At 34.6% G+C, this 23,703-nt stretch overlaps 2 protein-coding genes across 5 annotated transcripts in view; one reads left to right on the top strand and one right to left on the bottom strand.

Annotated features, from left to right (window-relative positions):
* si:ch211-132b12.6 overlaps positions 1-23,703 on the bottom strand; it is a 206,727-nt gene that overhangs the window by 26,453 nt on the left and 156,571 nt on the right. The window contains exon 16 of the mRNA XM_087292232.1: positions 14,564-14,778. The gene's annotated coding sequence lies outside the window, so the exon portion shown is untranslated. The remainder of the gene's footprint in view (positions 1-14,563; positions 14,779-23,703) is intronic.
* vaspb (vasodilator stimulated phosphoprotein b) overlaps positions 1-23,703 on the top strand; it is a 98,668-nt gene that overhangs the window by 36,641 nt on the left and 38,324 nt on the right. For 2 of the 4 annotated variants that reach the window (XM_087293387.1, XM_087293385.1), the window contains exon 2: positions 21,273-21,444. In XM_087293387.1, the coding sequence (XP_087149513.1) occupies positions 21,273-21,444 (172 nt within the window). Of the gene's footprint in view, positions 1-21,264; positions 21,445-23,703 lie in introns of those variants that run through there. The other 2 variants (XM_087293386.1, XM_087293384.1) reach the window with 1 other exon arrangement.

Raw genomic sequence — 23,703 nt, 5'->3', positions numbered from 1 at the left:
CCAGGACAAATATCTGTCAGGAGGGATGTGCACCAACCTGTATAAGGAATTAAGAGCGAAAACCTGCTGCCGTGTTTGATTGGCCAAATATGGCCATGTGGAGTGCCAGCCAGCGAGGTGAAGGAGGAGGAATGTGTTTGTTCTGTTGCTGCTTCAAAGAACATTTGCTGAATGTTGAGGAAGCAGCGTCTTGAGGGGCTCGCGTATGCTGCAAAATATCAGCTGTCCATAGGTTATGTATGCTGCAAAGTTATTAGCTGTCCATAGGTTATGATTTATGGCTGTTTTCCATTTTACATACATTTTTAAACTGCATAGTCATGGGCCGGTTTAAGATTCTGATCATGGATTTACGGTATTGTGGTTACAGTGTGACGGTATTGTAATTACTGCTTTAAATATGTTCGTTTTGAATGTTCTTTTACAAGATTTTCCCCATTAAAGCCACTTTATTTCATTTTTAAGAAGCATTTAAAAAATGTTTTGGAGTTAGGCTGGGCATTATTGCTAATTTTTTCATTTCTATCATGGGTCATATCATTCGATATCTATAATTATTAAATATTTTTAACAATCCTTTAAGGAATATTATGATTTTTTTATTTATTTAATCACTTTATTTTAATTCACCAACATTACTGAGGCAAAAACTTTTAAAAGTTGAAAGCAAAAATATTTAAACAAAATATCTCATATCTTCATATTAAAATAAACAAGTGTTAAAGAGACTCTTAAACTTAGGAAATAAAATGTTCCAAAGTGTGTGCAATAGTAAAGAGTAAATACTGAAGAATCAAAGCATGGTTTGAATAATAACTATACAGTAGACCTCGAACTCTGTCAACAACACAAATAATAATAATCAAATCTGAGCTTTCAAGTAATGAAACCAACCATCATTATTCAAACACATACTGCAACATTACAAATTGTGAAGTTGGATGACTATATTACCCTCTATTCAAAAAAAATCTTTCAGATGGGGTGCTAGTGGCTGGGATGCACAAGAAAAGAAACCAAAAAGCCACTCTGGCGACATCCTTACATCCTTTTTTATTCACAATACCCTCACAGCTGCCATATGGTACTCATTTTCATGTGTGTTGTTCTGACCTCAAATGACAAGCACAAGTGCGTGGATTCCTTGACCATTTACAATAGCCTTTGCACTTACGCCTCCCCTCTCTTGTAACCAGGTGACCATCAACCATTTTCTAGGAGAATGACAAACAAACAAATCATTGCTGCAGCTCTGATACAGAAATGATACAGCTCTGGAGAAAAGCAAAAACCGCTGCAATGTTTGAGTGCGCTGTGTTTGTCTGAGGTAATTAGTCTGCCGTTATTACTGAAATGTGTGTATTCCATACCATGCATGAAGGAGATTGGTTAGTTCTACTTAAATTAATTGCTTATGGCATTCGGAAAAGTTCAGATGTTTTTTAAATAGTTGAGGCTGGAAAATGCGTGTGGTTCATGTGCGTGCCGCTTGCATATCGAACAACCTCAAAAGTTGTCAATGCAGAGATCAATATCCCATCGTAAATTTTGAAGGTGTAAAAATAGTCTGAATAATGAATGAATCCATGCTTAGTCGAAAGACAGTTGTGTCGAGCTGGATCAAAATGAAATCAAGTAAAGGATGACAGAAAGTTTGTTCTATATAGTATCTTTTAAGACTTTTTTTCCTTGTAGAAGTTTGACCTACAGTGCACTAAGATCATCCAAGTTCTCTGTCTTCAACATAAAAATCTAAATTATATTTACATAAGCAAAATGATCTAAAAATAAGTGTCTGGTAAAGCGATTGAAACCTGACAGTTTCTTCTGGTATCTGTGGAAAACGGTTGGTGGTTTTCTTTGGATAAAATAAGCTCTCTCCAAGTCCTTTCACAGCATTTCATTTGGGTTTAAATCAGGACTTTGACTAGGCGCTTCCAAAAAGTGACATTCTTCTTAGTTAACCTGCATTATTGCCAGTATTTCTTGCTGAATATACTGTTTGCAGTGATTTCCTCCGCACTTTTCCACAAGGACTCAGAGACTAACTTCACCTTTTTCACGAATGTCTATAAATGCTGGCTCATTGGAAATACGTGCCCCTTAGCCTAAAATATATGTTGTTCTGGGTACGTTTTCTTGCTCATTTCTGATGTCCAATCCACTAGTGGACGTTGTATACATGTTAAAAAATCTAAAATGCGTTAATTGGGGGTACAATTCGTTGTATATTTCAGATATCCAGAAAGATATCCTTCAGGTGAGGCTTGTCGTACATATAACCTAGACTCAGCAAACCACTGACCTGAAGCCTTCCTTAAACCAACCAATAATTTTTTAAACGCAAACAAGACAAAATTGGACTACATTACACATAGCTTTACCTTGATTTAACATTGCTTAAATCTCTTTCAAGTTTAACACTGTACAATGTAAGTTACTGAGCAAACTGACCACATCAGATAAGTTGGTTATGAAGGTAGTTAGGTGTGGCAAATATTTTCAAATACAAACTATAGACACAGTTAAGTTGTTTTGTATTATTGATTTGGTGTTTTGCATAGAACTGCATGGAAATAATATTCTTTCTGTTGATAATATGTCCCTGTAAATAGTATTTGTGTGAAAAGGAACACAAGTTGTTGCCATTATACTGCCCTGTAACATTCATTTTACCTACTGTAAGATTAGATTTTTGCTGTTTAACAATAATATAATCATATAATATTTCCAGTGAGCTTGTGCTGCAAAAATGCATTCAGCTGGATAGCTTTAAAGGAATTCTAGTGGTTACATCACTGAACTGTTAATATCAAAAGTACACTTACAATTTTTCCATCACTGATTCTTATTTCATCATTTTGGTTAAAAAGTAAAGTAAAAATTCAAAGGTTTGCATGATATATCAAGTCTTTCCCCACCATTGATGAGGTAAATCAGTTAAGAGACAATGCTTCACTGCCACTGACAAGTTTTCACAGCAGTTTGTGTTTTTTTAGGTATATTTTGGTATAAGGAAAGCATACATATGTGCATATATATGCAGACATAAATACACACGCACATACAAATGAATGTCTTCGTAAACCCCACAAGCAAACAGATGCATGCATGCATGTGGCGGTATGCGAGTGTGTGTGTATTACTTTATTTTAAAATACACTACTTTTTTGTCAAAAAATTTTATTTTTATGGAACAATGGAACATTGTTTAAAAGCAGAGGCTTGTTTCTTTTTATTTTAATATTTAAAGGGCCATGTAACTTACCTTTTTCTGTTCAAGTCTACCTCAATTTTTTTTAAAAATGCTTCATAATGGGTGTGGAGCTCTGCGAGCAGAGGGAGGAGTGGGCGTGGCTGGCAGAGCAAGAGGATAAGAGAGGATCAAACAACTGTCAGTCGGCTCACAAAATGAGACGAACCGTGAGGAGACCCATGATTTTATAGTTTACAAATTCTTCAAGTTAAAATGCAAAGAAATAATCAGTTAGTAATTTAATCCCCTGCTACATATGTTATACGTAATTTCATATAAACATAACCACAATTTGTTATATCATTATAAAGATAATCTATAAATGAGGACTACTTCTCAACTTCTCAATCCCCGGGTCTGAATGCAGACACAGTGGATAGCTGTGCAGCAGGTCTCTTGCCTTGACTATTTCTACTGTTAACCCTGCCGGTAATCTGGAGAATTTTAAACATAGGTGGACACAGCAGCACTGATATAGGCGATGTGTCTGAATGGTAACGAACTCAACTGATAAAAGACAAAGTCCACCATTCTCCAATTCTTGTACAGCTCTCCTGACAAAAATGCCTACTGCAAACCAATATCTTTCCTGTATCGACCCTGATAGAATCAAGGGAAAAAAACGTGCAACAAATCCCATGGATCATGGAAACAAACACATATGCCATGTGCCGTGCGCAGATGCGGTCTCACCTAGTCATTGGGTCTCACAGCTTGGCAGGGCTTCAGAAAGCACGTGCTCATGAATAATTAAGAAGCAGGGTCTGCTCATAGGATGAGATAACTCAGCTATTAATAATAATGAGAAACCAACACATCATGACTCCACTAGCAGATTCGCACTACGTCACTGATTTTGAATTACCTTGAACCCGAAAGATATGAAAATAGCTGACAAAAGCTCTAAATTATCTAGTTTTCTTTACAATAAAGCTGACAGGTGCTAACGTTGTCTTAACTGATGCTCAACACACACAAATCTGTTAAAATATCAATAAAAGTACTCCAGGTTCTCTTGAACCTTTAAGATGGTTAAATTCTTAGCAGGGCCATCAAATGTAATGCTTTTTAGGGTCTTGATAAAAAAAGGCACGAAAATTATAATTTTTTTCTGACTTCTTTTTTCATTTGTGGAATGGGAAGGACACATGAAATTGGGGTCGGTTTGTTTGACCTTTTAACTCTCAGAAGAGATAGATGAACTGTTTAGTTTACTTTCTAGCCAGATGCAGAATTTCTTCCAGAGAAAGACTTGATAAAGCTGTAGCTTGCAGCACTTCAGACAAGCTGAAACCTGCGTGAAGAGAAACAAAAAGATGAAAGTTACTGCAATTAGAGCAAAGCAAGAAAGCTTTTTAAACTTTGACATACAGTGCTCAGCAAGTATGAGTACACCCTCACAAATACATTTTTTTAAGTTCATATTTTTAATAGGAAGATATACTATATTATATTTGTGCATATACATTAGATTAGTCAGTACTGAAGCCAAATCTGGAGCTTATGTAACATAATTTACGATAACGGTCCTAAAACTAGTACACCCTAATTTATATGCTATAAAAACATTAAATACAAATTTAAAAAAGAGAACAAATCAAGGGAAGTAAAAAATTGGAAATATTGTGTGAAAATTTTGGAAGCTGTAATTTTTTTTGCAATATTTTGCTTAAATTGAATTGTATTATGTTTCAATTTCTAAATACTGTATGTTTGGTGACTAAAATATTATTTGAATAAATATATCTGTTTAATAAATCTGTTTTGTTTAAATGCACCAAAATGCATTGCCTATATTCACTGAGAAATGGAGAAAAGTATTCATTTTCAAAATGTGGTGTAGTCAATTATGCTGAGTTCTGTACACCACAGATTTTGTTGTAAAGTTCAGCTTCGAATGAACAATTTATCTTTTTAAACTTGAGTGGTTTAAACTTTGGTCCTTTGCTCCAAAGGAATGCATCATGGAGGTACTTAATCTTTTGTTTAGCAAGTTCCAGATGTTTTACCACGATACCATCTTTCAATGTAAAGGCATAGCTTCCCAAAAAAACTATTATTAGCAGTAGGGCTGGGTGATAAAATCAGTATCGATATTTATTGACCAAACACCATTGTCATTATAGATTAAAAAAAGATTCAGTATGTTGTTTTGTTATGAAGGGCTATAGTTTTATTCAAATGTGGCTGCTGTGCGCACGCCTTGGTAGCAGTGCCAATAAGTTTAGTCACTTCAGGTCAGAATAACAACACATGGTAAAAATGAGTGCCGTATAGCAGCAGTGAGGAGATTGTAAATACAGAAAGGATGTAAGGATGTCGCCAGAGTGGCTTTTTGGTTTCTTTGCTTGTGCATCCCAGCCACTAGCACCCCATCTGAAAGAGTTTTTTAGCATAACTTCATAAATTGTAATGTTGCAGTATGAATTTGAATAATGATGGTTGTTTTCTTTACTTGAAAGCTCTGATTTGATTATCATAATTAGTGTTGTTGACAGAGTTTGAGGTTTACTGTATTATTAGTATTTTTTACACCTTAAAGTTTGCTTTGATTCTTCAGCATTTACACGTTACTATTGCACACACTTTGGAACATTCTATTTTTCAACTTTAAGAGTCTCCTTAACAGTTATGTTTATTTTATTATGAAGAGATGAGATATTTTGTTTAAATGTTTTTGACTATTAAAACTATTTGCCTTAGTAATGTTGGTAAATTAAAATAAAGGGGTTAAGTAACAAAAATCCTAATATTCCTAAATGTATTGTTAAAAAATATTCAATAATTGTTGATATCGAATGATATGAAACATGATATCATGATCATTTTTTTTTTTGCAATATTGCCTATGCCTAATTTACTGGCCCTCAGGCCTGCCATGATCTAGCAGACTTGTTATTATTCAGAAAAGCATTAAAGGAAGTTCACATAGAAATTTAAATTCCGTCTTCATTTATTCACCACCACTTGTCAAAAACCTGTTTCTTTCTGCTGTTGAACACACAAAAAAATATATACATATTTTGGAAAATGTTACAAATCAGTAGTAATTAACTTTCATAGACCACACTATGGATTTTAATGGTTATGGTTTCCAACATTGATTTAAATAACTTATTTTGCGTTCAAAAAAAAAAAAAAAGAAACCACTTAAGGGCAAGTAAATATTTTATTTAATTTTTTTTTCAGTGAATTATCCCTTTGAAGAAGATTTTTAAGATGAAACTGTGGTCTTTGTGATTCATCTCTACTTACTGGCAGTTAAACAAACATGTACAGGCAAAGCAAAATGAATATGTTATGAATCACCAAGGACTAACTTCAGCTCAAAATCATATTTAATGTTTTACTGTAGAGAAAAAATCATTTTCTAAGATAATCATTGTGGTTGTCTTGTTCAACAGTGATAGCTCTTCCAGAACTAGGCTTGATCCAATGACAGAAATTCCAGCCTTGAGCCCTAACTGATATCTAACATGCATTCTCATATCCTCTAACCAATATCTCTTCATATTCAGAATAAAAGCATCATTTAGAAAAACATACCTACTTTTTCTTTTCTTTAACATGGCTGCACATAATGCCGCTCTGTGTTTTAGTTAATATGGAAATGTGGTTAATGAAAAACTTTGTGGCTGTAATGCTGCACTTTAAAAGTTGTAAGCTGAAACTCTCATTACTAGAAACCTTGTGCCATAACCATGTACCAAAGCAATGGATTCACTTGAAATTCCGCTTACTGTTGACCACTGGAGAGGAAAATATAAATATTTGGATTGAAAAATGGAATTTCTAGCAGGCACTAATGTGGTCTGTAAGCTTTGTTTTGATGTAATATCCACTTTCCAGTAGCTCGACTAAAATGATCATTTTGTCATGACTATAATTTAACCGTGTCAACATTTCAGCTTCTCAGAACACATTACAAGTCACTTACACGAATGGAAAAGCAGATCTGGAGTTTCACACACTGAAATGTACAGATATGGTAAAAAACAGGAGAGCACTTGAAAATTCCTTAGTCTGCATTTATTAGGGTTGTGTTTAAAAAAAATGTTAATATACACAAACTGACCACTTTATTAGGTACACCTGTCTAACTGCTCGTTAACGCAAATATCTAATCAGCCAATCACATGGCAGCAACTCAATGCATTTAGGCATATGGACATGGTCAAGACGATCTGCTGCAGTTCAAACTGAGCATCAGAATGTGGAAGAAAAGTGATTTAAGTGACTGAACGTGGGATGGTTGTTGGTGCCAGACGGGCTGGTCTGAATATTTCAGAAACTGTTTATCTACTGGGATTTTCATGCACAACCATCTCTAGGGTTTACAGAAAATGGTCTGAACAAGAGAAGATATCCAGTAAGTGCCAGTTCTGTCAGCACAAATGCCATGTTGATGCCTGAGGTCTGAGAATGGCCAGGCTGGTTGGAGCTGATAGAAAGGGAACAGTAACTCAAATAACCACTCGTTACAACCGAGGAATGCAGAAGAGCATCTCTGAAAACACAACATGTCAAACCTTGAGGCAGGTGGGCTACAACAGCAGAAGACCATGCTGGGTGCTTAGAACAGGAAACTGAGCTACAATTTAAACAGCCTCACCCAAATTGGACTATAAAAGATTGTAAAAACGTTGCCTGGTCTGTTGAGTCTTGATTTCTGCTGCAACATTCGGATGGTAGGGTCAGAATTTGGCATGAACAACATGAAAGCATGGATCCATCCTGCCTTGTATCAATGGTTCAGGCTGGTGGTGGTGGTGTAATGGTGTGGGGGATATTTTCTTGGCACACTTTGGGTCCATTAGTATCAAATGAGCATCGTGTCAATGCCACAACCTACATGAGTATTGTTGCTGACCATATCCATCTCTTTATGACAACTGTGTACCCATCTTATGATGGCTACTTCCAGCCATGTCATAAAGCGCGAATCATCTTTCGTTTCGAATCATCGTTTCTTGAACATGACAATGAGTTCAAATGTCCTCCACAGTCACCAGAGCTCAATCCAATAGAGCACCTTTGGGATGTGGGGAAACTGGAGATTCGCATCATGGATGTGCAGCCGACAAATCTGTCCTATCATGTTAGTATAGACCAAAATCTCTGAGGAATTGTTGAATCTATGACACGATGGATTACGGCAGTTCTGAAGTTAAAAGGGATCAAACCTGGTTCTAAGGTGTACCTGATAAAGTGGCAGTGAATATATATATATATATATATATATATATATATATATATATATATATATAGTTTTAGTAAAATGTCTTTCAAATTTTGAATAAAAATGTTTTCATAATAACATTTTTTTTTTTTTAATTATTTGTTATATTTGAAATTCTGGTTTTCAGTCTGAAGTTATTGGATATGTATAGTGTTATCTAGAAAAGAATACAAACCTGTATTTTTTTTCTTTTTTTTTTAACTAATTCTCGTTTTTTGTTTTTTTTGACAACATTTGGAGGGCAAAAACATACGATGAAAAACTATAAATCCAGATGAACTGAGAATTTCTAAGTGGTCTCTTTATTTAGTTTTATAGTTGTATATATGTATTTTTCCCTCAAGTTTCAATATTAAATGGACTCAAAGAATGAGTTCTTGGGAAGGACTGCTTGGTAATAAAACAAGTGTTTTTATTTCAGCTTCAAAATATGACACTAAATTAGCATCCGTTTTTAATGCACAGGGTGCAGCAATTACACTTATTACTAAGCCATACTTGCATGCTATTTCAGAGCGAATATTCAGAGAAGCATGGTAGACAATATAGGGAGCGCGTCACAGGTTATCATTGTTCAAAAACGAATCAATGTGAATAAAACAGCAACTTCATCTCAGCAAAGCAAGCTAGGTGGAATAACGCTATTTACTGATGTTCTGTTGTTAAACTGAATAAAAATCTAGATTATCAATGCTGTAAAACAGGGGTCAGCAATCTCGGTCCTGGAGGGACGTTATCCCTCCAGGGTGTAGCTCCAACTCCCTCCAGGGTGTAGCTTTCAAGTATACCCTATAGGACCTTGATTAGCTTGTTCAGGTGTGTTTGATTAGGGTTGGAGCTGAAATCTGCAGGACACCGGCCCTCCAGGAACAAGTTTGGTGACCCCTACTGTAAAAGGTCCCTTATGGAACTAAAAATAGTCACATCAACCTTTCCCCGGAAGATTTCAGTGGCTAAAATCTGAAACTGAAACTTCTGTGCATATAACTCATTCATAAGACAACACAATCTACATCAGCTTTGTGGGACTAAAATAGTTTTAAAACAAAAAAACAAGAGAAATAATTCAGTCGTGGTGTCACCCTTTCTCCAGCTTGCAAAAGTAAATCCAATATTGATTCAGGATTGAAAAAAAGTGTTGATTCAGTGTTTGATTTTACCGCTGTCACTCTATTGTGTGCACGTGGATGCGTAAATGGCAGATCTGTCTGCGTGAACAAGAATGCACAGATGTACAAATCTACATTTGTTGACACAGTTTGGGCTATTATCAGAACTATGGGAATTATCCGCCCAACTATTATTAATTGGTTGAACATATAGTTTTATACCTTACCCAGAATATAAAAATACATATAAACACATTTAGATCATTCACTTTAATCATTACTATTGGAATGTAACAACAGTATCTGGATGCAGCCTTTATGATGCAAGCTGAGACTGCATCACTCAGCGATGCAATGCCAGACACAACGCACTCAAATTGAGCCAGTGACGTCACTGTGACGGTTAGGGGTGGGGTTAGGTAAGCCCATTAAAAAGCATTGGATGCAGCCCAGATTGCACTGCACCAGGTCTGCAGCCAGACCCCTCTCGAATGCAAAGAGACTTTCAACCAACACAACAACAAAAAAGTTTTTGAAGACAATCACCTACTGCACTGTTAACCCTTGTGTATTGTTCAAACTGACTATCTTTCTGTTATGTAAGTGACTGTTTTTGCACGATTGTCTTCCATTATAATGACATTTTTTGCTTGCAAACCCTCGACACCATATGTTCATACATTCTTGGTTGTTGGTTGCCTGTTGAATGTGAGCGTTTATTGAAATTTACTGAAAACCCACATGGAGTTAAAACAGTGCAAGCAAGACGTGCCGGCCAATCTAAACAGCTATAAAACATGACACACAGTGCTGAGGGAAAGACCCTTAAAGTCCCCCGAGTCTGCATTCTTCTCTTCTTTTGTTTAAACACTCATCTGCCAGTCTGCGTTTCTTGCCCTTGTAATTACACCATGACCATTCAGCCATTAACTTCCTTCTTTATGCTGAAGAAGCAGGTGAACAGTGGGGGAACGCAGCATATTTGTGGCGTCGGAGAAGAGATGAAGGAGGGAGAGCGAGTTTGAGAGCGATTAGTGGGCTTGACTCTACTTGTTAGTGTTTAAGGGCAGCTGCTCTACAGCCTTATACAGACATTTCTTCAGCTGCGCTCTCGTCAGTTTCCTGTTAACGCTTTCATTACTAGGAAACGCTGCCCATTTTTGGTGCTACGATGATGAAGTAGTGTATTTTTGAAGTAGTGACGGCTTATTCTGATAGCCTTATCAAGAAAGCTAGAGACTTAGGTTTGCATAAAGTGGGCTATTGCAAAACTGGCTTTATAGAAAATAAACTGGTGTGATGTTTATTTGTTGCCAGTTTGCATAGGCATAAAGCATGTCATGATATTGCGGCAGAAATGTAAGATCTTTACATTCAGTTGCATGTTAGCACTGCAGACATTAGTCATCCATTATCATTTAATCGCCAATTTGCATATGCATAGAGCATGCCATGGTATTGCAGCAGAAACGCTATATCTTTAAATTTAGTTGTATGTTTGCTCTGCAGACATGCATGATATTGGAAAAATCTGATATTGCCATATTTAATTTTTCTGCAATAAATATTGCGATATCAATACAGTTTGAATAGCTCTATTTGACAGTTTTTGATGAGTCTAACATTATTCAGATACAGAAATTGAATAATCACAATGCAAACGTGTCTTGTTTCTACTCCAAATACCACAAATATCTTAGAGCAATACAAAAAAATATTGTTTTGCTTTCACCTTGTGAAGAAATTAGTCAAAGTTAAGAGATTTTCATCAAAACAAGCTAAAATATCTGCCAGTGAGGGACGTAATCATCTTGTTTTTACTTTGAAATGTAGATATTTGGACTAGAAACAAGACAAAAAATCATTGTTTAGAGTAGAGCTGCACAAGTAATCGTAAAAAGATTGCGATCTTGATTCGACCCCCTAGACTAGTGGTTCTTAAACTTTTTTCATCAAGTACCACCTCAGAAATAAATTGTCGCTCCAAGTACCACCAAAATAAGCAGTATTGAAATAGTCATGTAGTAGGCCCAGTAAAGCAGCTACAACTCCTCAAATTTAAAAAAAAACGTGGCATATTGTATTATATTATATTATATTATATTATATTATATTATATTATATTATATTATATTATATTATATTATGTTATGTTATATTATATTATATTATACTATATTATATTGTATTATATTATTTTATATTATATTATATTATATTGTATTATATTATATTATATTATACAGTATTATATTATATTATACAGTATTATATTATATTATATTATATTATACAGTATTATATTATTTTATATTATATTATATTATACAGTATTATATTATATTATATTATATTATACAGTATTATATTATATTTTATTATATTATATTATACAGTATTATATTATATTGTATTGTATTATATTATATTATATTATATTATACAGTATTATATTATATTATATTATATTATATTATATTATATTATATTATATTATATTATATTATATTATATTGTATTATATTATATTATATTATATTATATTATATTATATTGTATTATATTATATTGTATTGTATTGTATTATATTATATTATATTATATTATATTATACAGTATTATATTATATTATATTATATTATACAGTATTATATTATATTTTATTATATTATATTATACAGTATTATATTATATTGTATTGTATTATATTATATTATATTATATTATACAGTATTATATTATATTGTATTGTATTATATTATATTATATTATATTATACAGTATTATATTATATTATATTATATTATATTATATTATATTATATTATATTATATTATATTATAGGCTATATGTCATATATGGCGTATTATGTACATAATTTTTGGTAAATTTTGAAATGTGTGTAGCATGTACATGACATATTTTATTCCCCCGCGTAAATTTGCAGAATTCTGTGTGCGCACATTCCGGGTGGGCCTAGTAACAGGTAATAATATTGTAAAAAACATTCAGCTTGTGGCACAGAGTGAATGTTTGAGAGCCGCGCGTGAAGTGAACCGCTCTTAGCAGTGAAAATGAAACTGAAAGCGCACACAGTGTTGCCAGATGTAGCTGACTGATTCCAGGCCAAAAAGTATCCAAAACCCGCCGAAATGCAAAAATACCCACCCAGTCTTTTGTATTCAAGAAAACCACGTCAGTGACAGATTTTAAGCAGAAAATGACAGAATGTAAGCATACGTCTCAAACACAATAATTCAACATCAGAATTATCATCAGCATTAATGACCAGGACAAATCTAAAGTCTGTTTAAGACCCCCATTTTATGTCTATACAAAATTGAGCATTTTAACCAACAGTACAGCTACACGAAGCCTATTGCTGTTTTACCACATGTTTGAGAATAACAATAACAATAGCCCACTCTTTTTAACCTTTATTTTACATCTACAGAATCGTGAGAAAATCATGATCTTTATTTTAGCCGAAAAAATCATGATTCTCATTTTAGCCAGAATCATGCAGCTCTAGTTTTGTGTAAATCAAATAAATTCCATATAAATACAGTAATTAAATACAATTCTGTAGCTCCTGGTCAACTATAATTCAGACTGTGTGGATGCGCACATTACGATATCGATGCTGTAACAAAACACTCCCAGACAAAAGTCTTGATCCTTATCCACGTTTTATGGACAACAAATAATAACTTGACTTTAAATTGATCATTTAGTATCAGAAGTGTTTTACATGGAAGGCAAAGGCCTCCACATTATGCTTATTTTTTACAGAAATAAAATATGATCAAGCCTTGATTTTGACTGATTTAATTAGGACAGTAAGGTCTGACTTTGCCTTCATAAAAGTCTTGTCACTCAACAGAAATAATGTACAGTATAGAATATAAAGTCATGGTGCAGTGGAAGAAGAATTAATATTGTGTCCGATTCCCATGAGCTTGGAGGACTGCATCCATACATCTCTGCAATGACTTAAATATCTTATTAATAAAGTCATCTGGAATGGCAAAGAAAGCGTTCTTGCCGGACTCCCAGAGTTCATCAAGAATCTTTGGATTCATCTTCAATGCGTTCTCCTTCATCTTACCCCAGACATTCTCAATAATGTTCATGTCTGCTGACTGGGCTGGCCAATCCTGGAGCAGCTTGACCTTCTTTGCTTTGAGGCTAAAGTATGAGATGTAGCGAATTTGCCCTCTCCTGTGGTTTGTAGGGATGCAGTTCAACAGATGATACATTGGAAAAATCTGCCGCCTTCCACTTTTCTAAATAATCAATTAGAAGTCAAGTTATTATTTTTGCTCTTACAACTGGGATCAACGTCAAGACTTTCGTCAGGTTGAGCAGATCTAATTCCATTATTTCCTTATTAAATGTGCAGTATTATTTTTGTTATTAAAGAGGTAGCTCACTAAATAGTTCAATTTAGTTGCACTTTTGTGGTTCCAAACTTTTATGAGTTTCGTTTTTCTGTTGAAGACCAAAGAAGATACTTTGAAAAATGTTGAAAACCCTGTAACTCTTGACTTTCATAGAAAGAAAACAAATGTTATGAAAGTCAATGGTTACAGGTTTTCCAACATTTTTAAAAACTATTTTTGTGTCTAACAGAAAATAGAAAGTCAAACAGGTTTAGAACAAGTAAAGGATGTTTAAAGGATGACAGAGTCTTCAGTTTTAGGTGAACTATCCCTTTAAGCTGAATCTGAATTACACTAATTTGCATTATACTAGATGCATTTCATAGAACATATTCTAGATATCATGCGGTAACTTTTGGTGAGAATGTGTTAATGTGATCTGGAAGTCCAGTGGATAATTTGAATCTTAACTCGGTCAGTCAGAATATTATATACAGTTGAAGTCAGAATTATTAGCCCCCCTGAATTATTAGCTCCCCTGTTTATCCCCCCCCCCTTATTTCTGCACACATAACACATTTCTAAACATCATAGTTTTAATAACTCAATTCTAATAACTGATTTATTTTATCTTTGTCATGATGACAGTAAATACTATTTGACTAGATATTTTTCAAGACACTTCTATACAGCTTAAAGTGATATTTAAAGGCTTAACTAGTTTAATTAGGTTAACTAAGCAGGTTAGGGTAATAATGCAAGTTATTACATAACAATGGTTTGGTCTGTAGACTATCGATTAAAAAATATAGCTTAAAGGGGCTAATAATTTTTACCTTAAAATGGTGTTTAAAAAATTAAAAACTGCTTTTATTCTAGCCGAAATAAAACAAATAAGAGTTTTTCCAGAAGAAAAAATATTATCAGACATACTGTGAAAATTTCTTTGCTCTGTTGGGAAATATTTAAAAAAAAAAAAACATTTGAAAGGGGGGCTAATAATTCTGACTTAAACTGTACATACTACAACATTTTAATCCTTCAAAAACTCTTGTTAAAACATTTAAAGATGTTACCCTTTTTGCTAATTTACATGCATTTCCATCTGCATTCTAATGAAAGTGCTTTTGCATGCGGTCAGTGAGTGCAATGTTGTTCATTTTGTTAATATTATACTGCTCTCAGTGGATTACAGTCCTTTCAGAGTGCCTTGGTGGATTTAGTTACCATCACACTTGCATTTGCTTGTCATCTGTTTATGAGGGCAATTGTTTATGTACAGTATGTGTGAGTGTGTTTCTCTTCATTAATAATTCACAGCGCACGCACACACACACACACACACACACACACACACACACACACACACACACACACACACACACACACACACACACACACACACACACACACACACACACAAACACACAGGCACTCTGTTCTGCCCCTTGTTCCAGCTCTCATATTAAAAATGTATTTATTTGCCATAACAGTATGGCTGTCTGTAGAGTCTTAGTGGAGCTCATCCGGATCTCCCTCCTCCTTCACTCATCCTCTTTCCTTTATCCGTTTCTGTGATTTCTTTTATCCAATTTTTCTTTCCATCTGGTTAACCTAAACTCCCCCTCCAATAGCAATCAACATCTGGGCTCTCTCTCTCTCTCTTGACTCTCTCTCTCTCTCTCTCTCTCTCTCTCTCTCTCTCTCTCTGTATTATGTGTGTGTGTGTGTGTGTGCAAACCTACATTTGGCAGTCTGTATCATCAGTCCTTATTCGGCATTTATTTCAGCAGGAAGTGAGCTGGGGCCTCAGTATGATGTCACAGGAAGAGGAGATTGTATCACAGTTCAAAATAAATGAGGGAGAGTAAAGAAAATGAATGAATGAGTGAATCGAGTTTTAAATGTTTTAATTGATTTGATTTTTAAATGCATTGTTTTATAGTTTGTTTTTGAAATGATTTTTTATAAATATTTATTAATTTGTCAACCCTTATTAGTTTTAACATTTCAAATGTTCTTCTCCTTGCCTCAGAACCCTCAGAATCCAGATCTTACTGTTTTTGCAATTCTTAATTTATTGTGTAAAATAGTTTTTAATATTTATTAAATAATATTTTAATATTATAATTTAAAATTTATTGTATATATTTTCATTGTAAAATATTAATAAAAGATTGTTCAATCCATTTATTCATTCATTCATTTTCTTTTCGGCTTTGTCCTTTTATTAATCTGAAGTCGCCACAGAGGAATGAACCGCAAACTTATCCAACATATGTTTTTTTTTTTTTTTGCAGCGGATGCCCTTCCAGCTGCAACCCATATCTGGGAAACATCCATACACACTCATTCACACTCATACATTAAGGCCAATTTGACTTATTCAATTCACCTCTACCTCATGTCTTCGGACCTTTTGGGGAAACCGGAGCACCCGGTCGAAACCCATGCGAACTTGGGGAGAACATGCAAACTCAACAAAGAAATGCCAACTGACCCAGCTGAGGCTCGAACCAGAGACCTTCTTGCTGAGACGCGAACGTGCTGTGGCACCGTGCAGCCCAATCCATTGATATGTTAGTCAAATTATATAGATTTAAAAATACGGCACCATTTACAGAATAAGAAGCTTCAATTTTCTAAAATATGGGAATCTTTCATAAGGTACTTGGAGGGGAGAGCTTCAACAGAGTTGTTTGATGGGGATATTGGTTGAAGTTAAGCCAGATCGTACACCAGCTCCCATTTTCTGTAGCCTTTTCATTTGGTGTGCACTACAGATGGAAACCAAGACGGTGGGACTATTTTCTTTTACATACTCTGAGCTATTTTATTTGAGTCGGTGTATATATTTTTCCTTTTTCTACTGTAATTCTAGACTAAGGATTATTTTGTCGCATAATTCAGATAACGGTGTACAAATGTATACTTGGATTGTTTGTAATGTGTAAGTAGACCAAGAAAAAAAGTAATATATACAGTTGAAGTCAGAATTATTAGCCCCTTTTGATTAAAAAAAAAAAATCCCAAATGATGTTCAACAGAGCAAGGAAATTTTCAAAGTTTATCTGACAATATTTTTTCCTCTGGAGAAAGTCTTATTTGTTTTATTTCGGCTAGAATAAAAGCAGTTTTTCATTAAAAAAAAAAAACATTTTAGGGTTCTTTAAGCTCTATTTTTTTCGATAATCTACAGAGCAAACCATCATTATACAACAACTTTCCAAATTACCCTAACTTGCCTAGTTAACATAATTAACCTAGTTAAGCCTTTAAATGTCTCTCTAAGTTGTATAGAAGTGTCTTAAAAACAATCTTGTAAAATATTATTTACTGTCATTATGGCAAAGATAAAATAAATCATTAGAAATGAGTTTTTAAAACTATGATGTTTAGAAATGCGTTGAAAAAAACCCTTCTCTCTGTAAAACAGAAATTGGGGGAAAAATAAACAGGGGGGGGGGGGGGGGGTAATAATTCTGACGTCAACTGTATATAGACTTGGATTATACAAATACAAGCTATGACAGAAAGACAAAGGAGTCTTTCACAGAACTTGCAGGTTATAATATTGCACAACACATAATTACTGATCTGATGAAATTGACATTAGAAAAATAATAGAAAATAAATGATGTAGAAGGATTGAATATTCAGCTCTGATGCGTTTACCTCCACTGTTATATTTGAAGCAAAATAAGCTCACGAGTGTAAAAAATGCATTTAAAGAGGACAAATTATGCCCTCTTTTACAAGATGTAAAATAAGTCTCTGATGTCCCTGAAGGGCATATGTGAAATTTCAGCTCAAAATACCAAATAGTGTCGTTTTGGTGACCGTTGCTTCAAATTTAAATGAGATTGTGCCCTTTTTTCAAAGAGGGCGGAGCTACAAATGCCTATGTGTCAGCATAGTGGCAGATTCAAAAAACAAGACTAACGTCCTATGCTATGTCACTAATGGGCGTCGTTTCCCCCTCTAATGACACGTACATAGAGAGAATCTCAATTAAAGCGTTTCTGCAGACTGTTTTCATGAAGTGTGATTATAAAAAATTAAAACAATAAATTTTTTATCATTAGAAGCAGGTCATATACACACAACTGTGTTTAAATCCCTTATAAAAGTGTTTTTTGCATAATAGGTCCACTCAAAAGGAGTTTCTTTACGGTTCACGTGGCCTACAGTGGTTGTAGTTAATGATGCTATGCTGTAGGCATCTCCTCCAGAAATCTGCTGTCATTTGAATAATTGCGCGTGTAGGTGAAAAGATTTAATTGAATCAGCATGCAGGAATGTGAGGATGGAGCCAGCGCAGCCAGAGCGGTTGAGTTTGAAGATGAACTTCCTGCTTGAATCTGGTCCATTTCTCGAAACAATCCAGGCATAAATGTTCCACATGCACACACCATGATGATGTCAGTGTGACATCACGGCCCTTATCTGCCGAAACCCTTGCTCCCGTTTGTATATGTTTGAGAAAGACAAATCCAAGTGTTTTTCCATTCACTCTCAGTGTATTTCTAAGGGATTCATACAGCCAGACATGAGGAATGTCGTTTTTTTATTCTCATTTTCATAATTTCAGTATTGTGAAACTCAAATGTACAGTTAAAATCAAAATTATTAATCAAATATACAGTTAAAATCAAAATTATTCACCCTACTCTGAGTTTTTTTTTCTTTTTAAAATATTTTTCAAATGATGTTCTTTTAGAAAAAGTCTTATTTGTTTTATTTTGGCTAAAATAAAAGCAGTTTTTATTAGTTTTAAACCCATTTCAAGGTCAATATTGACAAAGACTTGCTTAATTACTTTAAAGAACATTGTTCAGCCTTTAAATTGCACTTTAAGCTGAATAACTAGTATCTTGAAAATATATATATAGTAAAAAAAAGTACTGCTATCATGGCAAAGATAAAAGAAATCAGTATCTTCTTTCCTAATATTTCTGACTTTAACTGTATCATTTTCTAATTGAGTCATTATTCTGTGCTGTCCATGTAAATGACAGAGTTTCCAGTTTAACAGTTTAAATTGCTTGTTTGTTTGTTTACCCAAATATGAATATTGCGTCATGATTTGATATACTGCTTCATCTATTGAATTTTTTCAGTACTGGCCTAGCTTGCAGTGCTTAGATGAAACACATTGCTGTGTACACAAAGAGTGTCACCGTTTCACTTGCTACACACTACATCAATCATCTGGTGTTTAAACAACTCTATTATTATTACTACACAGCTCTCTGGAATACCCGACTCTGATTGGTCAATCATGACATTCCAGGGTATGTCGTTCCCTGATAACAACAGGTGAAACTGATTACACCATCTGATCTGGGCAGTTTCGATTCTTAACCTTTATTGATTATATTATTTAAGGCTATGAACACTTCATATAACAATTATAGTGACCAAATATATCACTGTGATTAATATTATTATTTCGGTTTGTTGTTAAAAGGACCTCAAATTAAATGTCTAAACACACTTATCACACTGCTTTGTATTTTTCATCTGCTTTTTTTGACTAAAAACAGAAAGCTAACCATCATTCCTTCTGTTTTAACCAACATTAAATGCAGTTTTAAACATGTTTAAGTTTAAAGTGAAATCCACTAACCTTTCGTTTGCATTTTTAAATGTTCAGCTTTATGCTAATTTGTGGCTAACTACTAACTATATAAAGAATGAACTGTGCAGTTTGTATTTGTTTGTATTAATTCATGTACATTTTTGGCGTTATTATAGGAACATTTGATTTTCTTATCTGAAGTATTGTTTGTTAAATTGCATTTGCAAAACTACCTCCCATAGATCCATGTTGATCTAGTTTTTCAACAAAACTCCATTAAGCTGCTTCATAAAAGTCAGACATGGTTGTGCGATTTGATGTGAAATATCTAATTGTGATTTTTCTGACTGATCTTTTGATTTGATTAGTCAAGCTTCACCTCGGTATTCTTAATAATGTGCAGAACACACGTTAAATGAAATGAATATGACACTTTAACTGTACATATAAAAATGTATTTATTTATTATTTATTAACTGTTTTTATAACATTTTTAGAGCATATAATACTTTACATAACTGCCATATTGACACTGAATAATAGGTCAATGTTTGCACAAGCTTTAAGTTTTAATATTTCACAAATGAAAATTCAAAATTAACACACACAAGTTTCAATGTTGATGTTTTTTTCTCTATATATACAGTTGAAGTCAGAATTATAAGCCCCCATTTGAATTTTCTTCCTTTTTTCTTATATATATTTTCCAAATTATATTTAACAGAGCAAGGAAATTTTCACTGTATGTCTGATATTATTTTTTTCTTCTGGAGAAAGTCTTATTTGTTTTATTTTGGCTAGAATAAAAGCAGTTTTTAATAAAAAAAAAATTAAGGTCAAGATTATTAGCCCCTTTAAGCTATATTTTTTCTACAGATCAAACCATTATTATACAATAACTTGCCTAATTACCCTAACCTGCCTAGTTAACCTTATTAACCTAGTTAAGTATTTAAATGTCACTTTAGGCTGTATAGAAGTGTCTTGAAAAAGTCAAATATTATTTACTGTCATCATGACAAAGATAAAATAAATCAGTTTTTAGAGATGAGTTATTAAAACTATTATGTTAGTAATGTGCTAAAAAGTTAAACAGAAATTAGGGAAAAAAATAAACAGGGCGGCTAATAGCTCTGACTTCAACTGTATATTTGTAAAAACCCTAAAATCATTCATCATATAAAGTGACTGCATTACTTCACAAGACTTTAAATCACGACTTCATGTCTTTTTGTTTACCTAAGCTTTAAATACGCATCAAAAACATCTTATTTAGTATTTTTAAAATCAAGTCTTCTGTGTGTGGACCACATGTGAGTGTGAGTTAACGACAACAGGCTGTTCATTTTTCAAGTGACCTGTCCCTTTAAGAACCGGCTCTGTTTGTACATGTGTGTCATGTGAGGGAATGTGATACGCGGTCAGTTTGAAGTTTCTGGAACTGCTTTCTCTCCTGAGAAGTGGAATGTTGAGCACTTCCTGTCTTTGTCTGCCCTCATTGTTGGTACTTGCTGAGCTTGTTTCGATCAGCCACACTTCTCCTACCTCACACATTTCTAACCACACTTGTTTCTTTGTTCATTATGCCTCAGTCTCTCTCTTCCCCCTCTTGTTTGTCGTCCTTTTCCCATTGTCCAACAGTTGATCAAAAATGGTGACTCTGCACATTTTTAATGTCATCTTTCTCTTTGTTTTATATGTCTAGTGAGTCGAGTATCTGTCAGGCCCGGGCCACTGTGATGATCTATGACGATGGCAGTAAAAAGTGGGTCCCGGCAGGCACGGGCCCACAGGCCTTCAGCAGGGTCCAAATCTACCACAATCCCACCAATAATGCCTTCAGAGTGGTGGGGCGTAAGATGCAGACTGACCAGCAGGTAAACAAACTGCAAGCACATACATAGATGAAGCTGTTAAATGTAACGCCGGCACAATCACGGGAATTTTAAATCAATCAAACTTTGCCTCAAGAGAACAATTCAAATGGGGTGTTCAATTACCAATTCTTGATTGTGTTTATGGGATATACTTGAAAGTTTTATTTATTCATTTATTCATTTTCCTTTAGTTTATTCCCTTTATTCATCAGGGGTCGCCACAGCGGAATCGCCAACTTATCCAGCATATGTTTAACCAGCGAATGCCCTTCCAGCTGCAATCCAGTACTGAAAAACATCCATACACGCTCTTTCACACACATACACTAAAGACAATTTAGTTTATTCAATACCTATAGCGCAGGGGTTTTCAAAGTGTGAGGCGCGCCTCCCCTGGGGGGCGCCAGAGCATGTCAGGGGAGGCGCGGGAAGAAATATAATATAATAAAAATATAATTATTAAGTTTAATTATTATATGTATTTTTTATTATATTTAAATGTTTTAATTAAACAAAGCAAAAAAAATAATACGTCATATATAAGAAAACCTTTTTTACACAGAAGGCCATAGCTGTGAATTCGCTTCTGTTTGGCAAACCCGCCAATACAGGTATATGCCTGCTAATACAATGGGTCGGTTTCTGAGACCCCCCCCGATTCAAAGCTGTAATGAAGTTCACGGCCCTTTGGCCGCCGGGAAGAAGGAGGCGGAGAACCGACGCAGTTTTAAAATGATTTATTAATAACAGTGACAGCAGCTCCTCACGGAGGCTGCCGTCTAAACCAAAACAAACGGACGAGCTCCTCACGGAGACTGCCGTCAAAATGAAAGCAAAAGTAAAATATGTCCGGGCCCGGTCCTCTCTCGGCTTCCTCTGCCCTCGTTCCTCCTTTTATGATCCAGAGCTCCTTCTGTGGGATCCGAGGCAGGTGCGCACCGCAGGTGTATCCACTTACTCGGTGGCCTCACTCCGTTCCCACGGCTCTCGGCCACGCCCCCTCGCCACAAAAGCCTTCAAGTTCAGGGCTTAAACCCAAAAGACGACGATATGATGATCAGTATTTGAGTTTAGGATTTACGTGGACAGGACCAGCTGATGAACCATGACCTTTATGTGTGGTTTGTCAAAATATTTTGGCTAATGACAGCATGAGACCCGCTAAACTTCGACTGTTTTGACTGGGATGGACAGTTCTTCGATCTGTTCTATTCATAGTGAACCATCATCCTAGTTTCAATACTTATAACTCTGTAAATAATTGCACTTTCATGCAAATGATGATAGAAGTGAGTTAACAGTCTGACATCTGTTTGTGTCTTTATATATACTGTATGTATGTATGTATATATATATATATATATATATATATATATATATATATATATATATATATATATATATATATATATATATATATATATATATATATATATGCGTGCGTGCGTGCGTGTTTGGGAGGAGGGGGGCGCCAATGGATAAGTTGTGTCAAAAGGGAGGCCCACTGTCTTAGACTTTGAAAAACCCTGCCTTAGAAAACTCAGATTCAGGGCTGCACAATATATCGTTTTAGCATCAATAGTCACATCGCAGGATATGCAGCATTGAGTCTGGATTACATTTGATCAATTTGCAAGGCCTGTGACTGTGAGGATTTTAAAAGCATTCAGGCATAAGAAATTGTGTACCGCTTACACTTTAATAATGATTCATTTTATTAAACTGTGTACAACGAAGACTACACAGTATTATTTTACATTTGATTATTCAATGACTGTACACCTAAATAAAGTTAGACTTATTTTCCAAGTTAGATATTTTCCAATATCGTGCAACCCTAGGCTGATTAATTGCTGGACCACTGTGTTCTGATTAGCTATCTGTCTAGTCCACGTTTAAAGAAACGTCACTCCCGGGGTGGAGTTTAAAAGTCAGAGTGAAATCAGAATTTGCAATGTTTATTTAACTAGCTCACATTACTATTCATAAGTTGAATCATTAATCAGTCCAAAGTAATTCACTGGAAAATTTTGTTTTTTTTGGTAATCTTCAATGAAAGTCTAACCATTTGCTTCCAAGTTGGGAATGGTGGTCCTTTTGTTGACGTCAACCTGATGGCTTCCATGGCAACTGCTCATTGTTTCTCTCTCTATTGTTGTCATGATACTGGAATTTGGTACCTATCGGTACTGGAATTTTAAAAGCGTCCATTTCCCACTAACAAATTGAGCGCTGTTGAGCACGTTCTTAAACTTAAAT

This window comes from Danio rerio, chromosome 18 (assembly GCF_052040795.2).
Source record: "Danio rerio strain M-AB ecotype USA chromosome 18, GRCz13ab, whole genome shotgun sequence".
NCBI classification, from domain to species: domain Eukaryota; kingdom Metazoa; phylum Chordata; class Actinopteri; order Cypriniformes; family Danionidae; genus Danio; species Danio rerio.
This window is presented reverse-complemented; position numbering and strand designations above follow the sequence as displayed.